The sequence below is a fragment of the Scyliorhinus canicula genome, chromosome 19 (genome assembly GCF_902713615.1).
Source record: "Scyliorhinus canicula chromosome 19, sScyCan1.1, whole genome shotgun sequence".
In the NCBI taxonomy this organism is placed as follows: domain Eukaryota; kingdom Metazoa; phylum Chordata; class Chondrichthyes; order Carcharhiniformes; family Scyliorhinidae; genus Scyliorhinus; species Scyliorhinus canicula.
The window spans coordinates 18,788,570-18,800,937 of record NC_052164.1 but is presented as its reverse complement, the minus strand read 5'-3'; the positions used below and the strand labels follow the sequence as shown (position 1 = coordinate 18,800,937).

Here is a 12,368-nt window from a genome sequence, read left to right as displayed (position 1 = left end):
CAAAGAGAATGCTGTAACCTTTACCCCATTTCAGGTAATCTTTGAATTAAGAAGAGTAATTAATAACATGAGTGACAAAATATTTATTGCTGAGACCAGAGTGAAAGCACCTAGAGACTCTAAAATATAAAGCAGGCTGAAGTTTCAGACGTAAAGCGGTCAATCAGATAATTTCAACTATTGCCTGGACCAGGTAATAAAATATTCAAATTTCAACAGAACAAGTTCACTATTACATGGAATGGCTAATCTATATTCATATTCTAGCTCAACATCTCAAGTGCATAATTTCTGCTTTCTTGCTTACAAATTACATTCACACATTTGCAGGTATCGTTTCAAAAAGGAGAAAGTTTTAGGTTTTTAAGAATTCGGAGCGGAAATTATTCTGTGCAGGAGTATTATTGGCAGGGGGATGACAGGGGAGATCCCACTTCTCTTACCAATCTCTACATCTAATAATCCAGATATCTCAAGCAAAGGCTACGCATTCCATGGTAGTGAACACAAGCTGCAGTTACAATCAGTTTTTTTTACTCATCAACTCACAAACACATTGGAACAAAAGAAAAAAATCCCATTTACCTTCAGGTTTTCACTCAAACCCTCACTGCTCAATTGACTTTGTCGAGCTGGTCAGGGCTGGGATTCAAGTACAATGACTGAATATTTAGCTTTTGGTCCTTTCATTTACAAGTTCACTGCCAATAAATAAATATTTTCTTTCAGCTGTTGATGAATGACACTGGCCTACTACATTCTGGCTACGCTTTAAATGTCACTACACACTCACAAACAGCCATTACAAACTTATTCTTCCATTAAGATTCTGTCCTACTCAAAAATAATTTTCCATTGTGCTTTGCAGAGAAAAGATTATAGCCTAGTATTGGGGCACACGTAGTACTACAGGATGAAGATGGAAGCACAGTAACAGGACTATACTGCTCAATAAAGTTGCATCTGATCGTACCAGTGGAAGCTTGTATAGAAAACAAATCAGATGACATGTTTAGGCTACAGAATTGTGTTACTTGGAGGAACGCATCACACAAATTGTACTTTATATTCATTTGAATGAGCAACACGTACATGCTCATTAGTAGAATGAGAATGTTTTCTTGAACTCATTTGGATATGCATCGTTCAAGTTTATTTATTTTTATTGCTGTGAGCTCCCGACACTAAAAAAATTTGCAGGCATTGATTCTGAGACCAAAAGCTTTACAAGTTAGCCAAGTGAAGCTGGAGAACAGAAAAATTTAAGTGACACAGAACCCCTGTTATTCTGGCAGAAATCATCATCAACAGAAAGGCTTCAGGCTCACGGTGAAATCTAATTACTGGGTTGACAGGGACTGCAGTGGTTTATGGCAGCAGCTCACCACCACCTTCTCAAGGGCAATTAAGGACGGGCAATAAAAGCAGACCTAGCCAGCCACGCCCACACTCCTTAAATTAATTTTTAAAAATTTAAAAATCACTTGCAGCTGCAGAATACATCTGGAAAAATAGGTATTTATGGACATAGTTTGTTTTTAAAAAGGCTCTACTGCAAAGGACTATTCAAGGTTGCAGAGGGTCATTAGAAAAGCGCTCAGATCCCCAGGGTCCCATGTGGCCTCATTATACTAACCATTTCAAGATAAATCAGAACAATGCTTGCACTGTTGAAAATAAAAACCGCTGCAGACACCAGCTTCCCCCATCAACCAACTGCTCAAGTTTTGAAGGAGTCAACCATTTTGTAACAGATATGAAGTACCAGAGTGACAAGTCATTGTGGTTCTGGAAGGTAAATTCCATTCAAGCTGCGTTTTTGAGAAGAGAAGGCCCACATTTTCTGCTAATTATGCGCGAGTCACATCATTATTTTGTCTTTGCTGGAGACTTTAATGATTTCAACAGAATGCACAGTTAATTGGGTTTCTAAGCCACCATTACATTTTAGTACTTCAGTTGGCTTTGCTTACCCAGATTTGCGGCAAACCTTGGTGCAAAGAGGGTGATAAACAATAAGAAAGCAAGTCAAGTGAATAAAAGCAAATTAAATGAAGAGTTTGAAAGACAAATCTAATGAGTAGGACAGTATTCTTAAATTACAGTTAAAAATGAATCTATTTTAATTTAATATTGATTGTATAAACCCAGCAGACTAGCTCGTCTGTTTGCACCTTAACGTCAATCTTCATTAAACTATGTTTTGTTGTGTAGTCTGTGGAGCAATGTTCCCGTAACTGCATTGTGCAGTGTGATCAGCTTACAAAATACAAAGTTACCGCACACATCATCAGACAGAGATCCCAACACACGTTATCTAGGAGGAATGTTTTATTAGGTCTTATATAGTTTTGTAAGTCATGGTCTGAAAGTTGGGCTCACCAGCAAATTTTGATCTGTGTTCCACCCCACAAGTTCTTGACTAATGAGCACAACATTCTCAACCCTTGCAAGAAAAGAAGTGGATGGGGGACAGTGAGTACTGCAAAAGTGCAGAGATAGGAGTTTAAAAACTGCGAGTGATTTCACAAGAAAAAGGAAGCTGAGGAAGTTAAACTGGAGCCGCCAACTCGGTATCCTAATTTAGGGTAATTAGAAAAATCATAGCAATACGTAATTTACGTAGAATTTAAAACTTAATTTATCCCCACTATGGAGGTTCACACTAAGCACACAGCACAACTTAACATTCAAATACTTCTCAACAGAAATGTTCACAGGTGATCAGGGGACAGGTCAGTAGGTTTATCATAAAATACGGTGCAATGGGTGCTCCTTTGTACCATTAGCAGCCTGCAGACATGTGGCCAGTGTTCTGTGGCTATTTTCCTGTATACAAAAGCTGTACACGACTAATCGTTCAGCATTTACAGGATATTTTACACATCATCTTTCGTGAACTGTAACTTTTTTTTAAAAATGAGGGAAGGATGTGCAAGAAACAGAAAAATGCCATGTGTTGAAATGAACCGCGCTTCTAAACAGAATTCTTTGCTAAGATCACTAACACTGTACATTACAAAGAGATCTGTCAAGCAAATGAGAAAGAATTCCTGAGGATTAAAAACCTCTATACATCACAAAAAAAAATAAAAGATGAATGGAAATCCCTTTTCAGCTATTTCACTAAAATGCAAAGAACTCTGTGCTTCATTTTTCAATCCATTCTTTCCATCTCAACAAGACCAATCTCGCGTAACAAAGCCAAGGCATTCACGGTCTTATATATTTGGGATTACAAAGGTTGGATTCCAATTCACGAAGCATGCACGCGTTAGTACAGTGCATCCGTGTTGCTGTTCCTGGGTCGTTTGATTTTCTCAATATTTTTGATGATCATATCATGTAATGTTACCTGTTAGGGGGACAAAATGCGATGTTTTAAAATTTACAATGTCATCTTCCTTGGATAACAATGAGAACAGTAAATTAGCAGCTTTACATCTATGCAACCTGGATTCAAATCAAAGTAGACTGTCTGGCTGCAAGTCATAGAATTCCTGCCATGAAGGAGGCCATTCGGCCCATCACACCTGCGCCGGTCCTCTGAAATAGCAGTACACCTATCCCATAACCCAGTAACCCCACCTAACCTTTTGCATACTAAGGGGCAATCTAGCCCCTAAGGCCAATCCACCTAAGAGTTTATTTTGTGCCCCATTGTATAGTCTCGGGTCTCTGCCTAAGAGGTTTGCCCAGGTGAGCAAGAGCAGCATCAACCAGTGGACATGCTGCTTCACCCCACTTTGCATCCGTTGGGTACAGCGCATCAGGAATTCACTCATATGGAGAAATAACAACTGTATTCCACTCAATTTTAAGATATAGCAATTGAGATCCTCAGTGACCAGGAAATTCTATTATTCCCACCTGGAAGTCTGCATAACCCCAAAATGCGACCTACCGGTGAAGTGCTCTTTTGGCTCACATTCAATTGAACAAAGCTGCAGGTACTAGAAAATGAGTGTGGCTCATATTTTTGGATACAGGGACCTCTCGCCACATGGACTGAAAGTTGCTTTGCATCATCTGGTTTTGGAGAATAAATCGGCTAAAACGTTACTTGATACATCTTTTTCGTATCAAGGTTGCCTCCCAGGTGCCAGGGTCAGTGATGTCTCGGATCGTGTTTTCGGGATCCTTAAGTGGGAGGGGGAGCAGCCCCAAGTCGTGGTCCACATAGGTACCAACGGCATAGGTAGCAAAAGGGATAGGGATGGAAGGCAGGAATTCAGGGAGCTAGGGTGGAAACTTAGAGCTAGAACAAACTGAGTTATTATCTTTGAATTGTTATCCGTGCCACATGCTAGCGAGACGAGGAATAGGGAGAGAGAGCACTTGAACACGTGGCTACAGGGATGGTGCAGGAGGGAAGGTTTCAGATACCTGGATAATTGGGGCTTATTCTGGGGTAGGTGGGACCTCTACATGCGGGATGGTCTGCACCTGGACCAGAGGGGTACCAATATCCTGGGGGGGAAATTTGCTAATGCTCTTCGGGAGGGTTTAAACTAATTCGGCAGGGGTTTGGGAACCTGAATTGTAGCTCCAGTATACAGGAGGTTGAGAGTACTGAGCTCATGAGTAAGATTTCAAGGTTGCAGGAGTATACCGGCAGGCAGGAAGGTGGTTTAAAAAGTGTGTCTACTTCAACGCCAGGAGCATCCAGAATAAGGTGGGTGAACTTGCAGCATGGGATGGTACCTGGGACTTTGATGTTGTTGCCATTTCGGAGACATGGATAGAGCAGGGACAGGAATGGTTGTTGCCGTTCCGGGGTTTAGATATTTCAGTAAGCTCAGGGAAGGTGGTAAAAGAGGGGGAGGGGTGGCATTGTTGGTCAAGGACAGTATTATGGTGGCAGAAAGGACGTTTGATGAGGACTCATCTACTGAGGTAGTATGGGCTGAGGTTAGAAACAGGAAGGGAGAGGTTACCCTGTTGGGAATTTTCTGGATAGGAGCGAAAGTAACAGGGTAGTTGTTATGGGGGACTTTAACTTTCCAAATATCGACTGGAAATGCTATAGTTCGAGTACATTAGATGGGTCCGTTTTTGTCCAATGTGTGCAGGAGGGTTTCCTGACACAGTATGTAGATAGGCCAACACGAGGCGAGGCCACATTGGATTTGGTACTGGGTAATGAACCAGGACAGGTGTTAGATTTGGAGGTAGGTGAGCACTTTGGTGATAGTGACCACAATTCAGTTACGTTTACTTTAGCGATGGAAAGGGATAGGTATATACCGCAGGGCAAGAGTTATAGTTGGGGGAAAGGCAATTATGATGATGTGAGGCAAGACGTAGGATGCATAGGATGGGGAAGGAAACTTCAGGGGATGGGCACAATTGAAATGTGGAGCTTGTTCAAGGAACAGCTACTGCGTGTCTTTGATAAGTATGTACCTGTCAGGCAGGGAGGAAGTGGTCGAGCGAGGGAACCGTGGTTTACTAAAGTAGTTGAATCACTTGTCAAAAGGAAGAAGGAGGCTTATGTAAAGATGAGACATGAAGAGAGAGCTAAGAGCCAGGAGGGGACATGAGAAGTCTTTGGCAGGTAGGATCAAGGATAACCCTAAAGCTTTCTATAGGTATGTCAGGAATAAAAGAATGAATAGGGTAAGAGTAGGGCCAGCCAAGGACAGTAGTGGGAAGTTGTGCGTGGAGTCCGAGGAGATAAGAGAGGTGCTAAATGAATATTTTTCGTCAGTATTCACACTGGAAAAAGACAATGTGGTCGAGGAGAATACCGAGATATGGGCTACTAGACTAGAAGGGCCTGAGGTTCATAAGGAGGAGGTGTTAGCAATTTTGGAAAGTGTGAAAATAAATAAGTCCCCTGGACCGGATGGGATTTATCCTAGGATTCTCTGGGAAGCTAGGGAGCAGATAGCTGAGCCTTTGGCTTTGATCTTTATGTCGTCATTGTCTACAGGAATAGTGCCAGAAGACTGGAGAATAGCAAATGTTGTCCCCTTGTTCAAGAAGGGGAATAGAGACAACTCCGGTAACCATAGACAGTGAGCCTTACTTCTGTTGTGGGCAAAATCTTGGACAGGTTTATAAGAGATAGGATGTATAATCATCTAGAAAGGAATAATTTGATTAGGGACACTCAACACGGTTTTGTGAAGGGTAGGTCGTGCCTCACAAACCTTATTGAGTTCTTTGAGAAGATGACCAAACAGGTGGATGAGGGTAAAGCAGTTGATGTGGTGTATATGGATTTCAGTCAAGCATTTGAATAGGTTCCCCACGGTAGGTTATTTCAGAAAATACAGAGGCATGGGATTCAGGGTGATTTAGCAGTTTGGATCAGAAATTGGCTAGCTGTAAGAAGACAGAGGGTGGTGGTTGATGGGAAATGTTCAGCCTGGAGTTCAGTTCCTAGTGGTATACCACAAGGATCTGTTTTGGGGCCACTGCTGTTTGTCATTTTTATAAATGACTTGGAGGAGGGCGTAGAAGGATGGGTGAGTAAATTTGCGGATGACACTAAAGTCAGTGGAGTTGTGGACAGTGCGGAAGGATGTTCCAGGTTACAGAGGGACATAGATAAGCTGCAGAGCTGGGCTGAGAGATGGCAAATGGAGTTTAATGCAGAAAAGTGTGAGGTGATTCATTTTGGAAGAAGTAACAGGAAGACAGAGTACTGCGCTAATGGTACGATTCTTGGTAGCGTGGATGAGCAGAGAGATCTCGGTGTCCATGTACATAGATCCCTGAAAGTTGCACCCCAGGTTGATAGGGCTGTTAAGAAGGCGTACGGTGTGTTAGCTTTTATTGGTAGATGGATTGAGTTTCGGAGCCATGAGGTCATGTTGCAGCTATACAAAACTCTGGTGTGCCGCATTTGGAGTATTGAGTGCAGTTCTGGTCACCACATTATAGGAAGGATGTGGAAGCATTGGAAAGGGTGCAGAGGAGATTTACCAGGATGTTGCCTGGTATGGAGGGAAGATCATATGAGGAAAGGCTGAGGTACTTAAGGCTGTTTTCGTTAGAGAGAAGAAGGTTAAGAAGTGACTTAATTGAGGCATACAAGATGATCAGAGGATTAGATAGGGTGGACAGCGAGAGCCTTTTTCCTCGGATGGTGATGGCTAGCACGAGGGGACATAGCTTTAAATTGAGGGGAAATAGATATAGGACAGATGTCAGAGGTAGGTTCTTTACTCAGAGAGTAGTAAGGGCATGGAATGCTCTGCCTGCAACAGCAGTGGACTCGCCAACGCTAAGGGCATGTAAATGGTCATTGGATAAACATATGGATGATAAGGGTGTAGATGGGCTTTAGAGTGGTTTCACAGGTCGGCGCAACATCGAGGGCCGAAGGGCTTGTAGTGCGCTGTAATGTTCTATGTTTAAAAATAACTCTGAATAGATGACCACATAAGCTCTAAAACCCGAGTGTGATAGAAGGGAACTTTGGGAGTATAGTCCTGCAGCAAAAAAGTGTCCCAATGCTCAAACGCCAGCTCTGCGTAATATGATCAGACCCGAAACACCTCCATGCAATCCATAAGGTTGCAGTTTCTCAGCAGCCAGCAGAGTAAGGCTACTCTAAACCTTAATGGTATCTATAAATATCCGTGATGCAACAGGACAATTAAAAGCATCAACTTATTCGCTTTCGGAGCAAAAGGCAAAATTACCCATTCACCTCTTCCCTTTATGCACTCAACACAATTTCCAAACCAATATGTCGATACAAATACAAAAGCAAAAGGCCATGGATGCTAGACATTCGCAGTGGTTTTGGTTCGCACCCACAGAGGGAGAAACCGAGTCCATGTTTTAGATCAATGAAGCAGAAGTTTAACTTTGTTTGGCTTAACTCGGGCGCTTTCAGACCTACTGAGCATTTTCGGCATTTCCCGTTTTCAGTTTGACACAGAAAAAGTTAAACATTTTGGAAAGAATGGGATGGGGGTGGAATGAATAGGGAAAGGAGAAAAATACTCAAAAGGGTAGAAATTCACCTCGGGCAGGGAGACAAAACGGGTGGCTGATCCGACATCAAGCGTTTTGTGCCACTGCCCGAGATTAATTTCTACATCTGAAACTTCAGAGTTGGGTTTACTGGGTTTTTATACCCGCCAGTTGGAATATGGTAAAAATCCAAACGGAGGCAGGGAAATCTCCCAAGGATGGTTGGTTTGCCCAACCCGGGTAACCCATCCCAGTTATCCAAGTCGAGCCAGCTTAAGCACATAACTGTAGAACTGGTAAATATCCTGTTTGTTGCCTGGCCAATGCCATCGTATGGACTAGGGCCACGGGGTCAGGATGGTTACGTGAAACTCACTGGGAAGAATCCCATCAGGTTTATCGCACCAGGAATCACTGGTGAAGCACATTGATTAGATCAGTCAGTTAATGACTTTGTCAATCTCAGGTATTTCATTACAGAATCCAAGAGGGTAAACGATGTTCTCGGATCTGAATTTTCATTGGCAGGCATGCCATTTTGCAGCCATCTTAACCACAAAGTTTATCTCTGTCGCTCTCAGATTGATTGTCACTAGATGTTCATTAGGCATTCGGCAACGATTTAAAAACAAAGTAGATTTTACTTTGCACTTGACCGTTACTAACTGCTGCCAGCCATGGGTCAGATGTGAGACTTGTTTAAAATTGTCCTCAACAATGACTTTTGCACAATGTGTTTTGGGAGCCACTTTGCCAGTAGGAATTCACCATGTCCCATACCAGTCATCCCTGAAACTTCAGAGGTTTACTGGACTGATCACCTTTAGGAATCGGACTGAAACTGCCCAATTTCACTTCACCCTTTGATCAGCAGAGAACGGATGTTTATCCAGTCAATCTGGATAAAATTTGCACCCAGGCTGCAAAACAAACAACAGCTATATCATTGGACTATTAATATCCATTGAATTTTATAACTTGAGAGGAGTATTAGTGTCAGCAATGCACCCGAAATGTTGATAAAGCCAGGTTCCTAATGTCAGTATTCAGGGTTCTTCAACCAATATCATGATCAAAGTTCACATACATAGGTTTCGGTAAACATACTGCACCATGGAAGACTGAAACACTGGAATGCACCGGCAATTATGCAGAGGGCAAATTCCCACTCTCCACTATGAATGGAGACCACCCAGTCCACGTCTCCCGAGAAAGCCCAGGAAAGGTTATAATGTGGCGGCAGTCTTGCTGGAGAGAATTTTAAGGAGTAGGTGAGGAAGTGATAGAATAAGAGATCACTGTCGTGCTAAAGCTGCAGTAGTTTAAAAAAAAACAGTTTTTGATTAAATCATTGTACAATTGTACTGAATGTATACTTACATATTGATTTCTCAGTTCAGAAACAATTAATCGAAGACTGATATATTCCTTTTCATCAATTTCGGACACTGTGCGACGGTAATCTTCCTAAAATCCAAAGCAGGTAAATTATTGCTCCAGCTTCTTTTTCAAACAAGGCTGCAAACGGATTCATTCTCAAGTGTCCAGCAGCTAAAGCTACCCACCATTCTTAAGATCATGAATTAGCCGATTTCAGCAGATTTGGCAACAGTGACATTGCAACTGACCGCGGCATCCGTGAGTTACAGGAGGGAAAGTCAACCATAATCTCCTGAACTCTAAAGTGTGCCTTGCGGACTCGAAGTGAGGACAGAATTTACTCCAGAGGCACGCTTCCTCCCCCAACAGCCCTCACCGTTTATGCTCATAAATGGAGTGAAGACTTTGGAAGAGGTGCTGGCAGCTATCTGACAAAGAAGCTAGACCCGGCAGGAGTTAATGTTGAGGAGCCAAAAGAATTGCCAAATTTCCACAGAAGAAAAACCTACTGTGGCAGTGTGTCAGAGAGATTCAAAAGTCTCATTACTGGAAAAAAATAACCAGCCTTCAACACAAGGAAAATAACAACATTAAATATTAGATGCAGTTCAGTAATATATGTGGCAGCATGTGGAACTCTGTTCATAGTGTTAGCATTGAATGTAAATAGGAAAACATATCCTCTGGCAATGTTTGACGTGAATTCTGTAGATGGAGTTGTATGTTTTATTTTTTATTAAGAATTCAGTTTTGCAGTTAATGTCAGTAGCAAATACTCTCAAGGCAGGTATCACATGGATCAGTTTCAAATTTGGTTCACTTTAATCTGTTGCACAGCGATTTAATTTCAACTTCTGAAGAACACTGCGGCTGCCAGAAGTACGACTGCAGCGGACCCCTAACCAGTGGGCACTAGGAAGAGATTGTCCGAACCTTATTCCACCTCAGCTCTGAAGATCCCCTCTCAATTAACCTTGGCTAGATGTGCACCCAGGCTGTGGAAGCAATAAAAGTTTTCAAAACAAGTCCACAAATGAGCTCCTATCTAATTGAGATTTTATAACGAGTTAAGTAAGGGATGGCATATCAGTGCTAAGCAATTCAGTCGCCTTACAAAACACATTTCTTAATGCATAATTCCATTTAGTATTTTTGACTAATAGAATGCTTTTTTAGTTTCAAAACATACTGTCCCATTGCCTCTGACCACAAGCAAGTAAAGCTTCAGTGTGCCTTTAATGTTGTTTGTTTTGAAAATTACCTTTTCTGTTCCGGTCACGTGCCTAATGTTCCCTGACTCAGAATTCAGTCCCTGGATTTCCAGTTTACGCAGGCAGTTCTATACATGCTGCATTTAGTGACTTTGGAGTACAGCTCATTAGCCTGAATTCTAATTAGCACCACCAGAGATGATTTGTTTTTTTAAATACATCAGTAAAACAGAACTTTCGCCTCTCTCCATTTTATAATAGCTTGAAATTGTATATTATCTGCAATGCAATAAAGCATCCTGAGGCACTTCACAGTGAGACAGAAACCAAAATATGGCACTTGGCCACATGAGGGGATATTAGGTTGTATAACCAAGGATTATTCAAAGAGGTAGGCTTCAAGGAGTGCTTTAAAGGAGGAAAAAGAGGCAGAGAGTTTAAGGAGGGATTTCCAAGCTTAGGGCAGAGGCAGCTCAAGGCATAGGCAGCGTTCTAGCCATTAAAAATCAGGGCGGATTTGCCAATGTTATCATGGTGGAAAGAGGCAATCTTAACGACACCGTGAATATGCTCGAAACCACCGTCCCCCCCCCCCCCCCCCCCCCCCCCCCCCCGTCCCGTCCCCCAGGGCAAACACAACACAAGAGGTTGTGAAGTGTGGTTCAGCCTCATACAATTGCCAGAGAAAGCAAGGGAATTGGTGATGAGGGAGCAGGGTTTGTGGCAAGACCGAAGACTTTGGTCTTCCCAATAATTGTTTGGAAAAATGTTCCCCTCATTCAGTACTGGATGTCAGATAAACGCAGTCTGACAATTTGGAGACAGCGGGTTGCGATAAATGGTGGTGAGGTAAAGCTGGGTGCCAACAGCATATACCCAGATCACTATTAATTTCAGTAGTGATGTTAGGTTAAATGTACCTAAATCTCCCATTAGCCATTGTGTACAAGATTAAATGAGTTCTGAACAGAGTGATTAACTGTTTGTAATTTTATAGGAACCAGCTAACGAGTAAACCTGGACTTCACTGCAGACAAGGTGACAAAAATATTTCCACATCAAAGTACAATTTTATTTCCACTTACCACATGGGGATACTTTGCTACTTTGGACACCAATTTTGCTCTTGTAATGTAGTATCTAGAAAGCCAAAAATACATAATTTGCTTTAACTTGGGTTTTGCTGGTGTAGAACCAGAAAGTTCAGCATTATTTCTGAACTGAAAACTCAAAAAATTAAACAAATTTTACTCGACGAATGAACATAATAACCTATTGCTCTGAAGTTTTAAGAATGTTAAAACTTTAAAACAGAATATATTTATTGACCTTTGTGCGCGATAAAGTTCTACCTAAAACATGCGAATTCACTAAACCCAGATTATGATTTGTATATTAAAATTTGTATTTACCGGGAGATCTGATCCAAGTATGAAGCAGCTTCACTTTCAACTGTTCGAAGTTCTGCAACAGTCTCTTCCTTTAATTGTATGAAAAGGGGAAACAAAAGAATTCTCAAATTCAACAAGAGGTCTACTGCAAGGTTTGCATAAATAATAATTTTATCTTGGCTTGCCATACTTAAACCTTTGTTCAGATTATTTAATATTGCATTAAAGGCTTGGTCACCCGTAATCTACTCCAAGGCATTATTCTGCCCATTGCTCCTTTAAATTCCAATGTAGTGATACGGGCATGCAAGATGACAACCATAATGCAGGAGGGGTCAGTTTTGGTGAAAGAGCAAAGGGCTTTCAACTTGGGGCGGCACGGTGGCACAGTGGTTAACACTGCTGCCTCACAACACCAGGGACCCGGGTTCGATTCCGACCTCGGGCGACCGTC

At 41.9% G+C, this 12,368-nt stretch overlaps 1 protein-coding gene across 2 annotated transcripts in view; it reads right to left on the bottom strand.

The window, feature by feature from the left end:
* Positions 1 to 1,872: 1,872 nt before the first annotated feature.
* psme3 (proteasome activator subunit 3) overlaps positions 1,873 to 12,368 on the bottom strand; it is a 43,248-nt gene continuing 32,752 nt past the window's right edge. The window contains exons 8-11 of one of the 2 annotated variants that reach the window (XM_038778566.1): positions 11,936 to 12,003; positions 11,609 to 11,663; positions 9,313 to 9,399; positions 1,873 to 3,355 (exon numbers count right to left, since the gene is read on the bottom strand). In XM_038778566.1, coding sequence (XP_038634494.1) covers positions 3,275 to 3,355; positions 9,313 to 9,399; positions 11,609 to 11,663; positions 11,936 to 12,003 — 291 coding nt within the window. In that variant the 3' untranslated portion in view covers positions 1,873 to 3,274. Of the gene's footprint in view, positions 3,356 to 9,312; positions 9,400 to 10,018; positions 10,308 to 11,608; positions 11,664 to 11,935; positions 12,004 to 12,368 lie in introns of those variants that run through there. The other variant, XM_038778567.1, reaches the window with a different exon arrangement.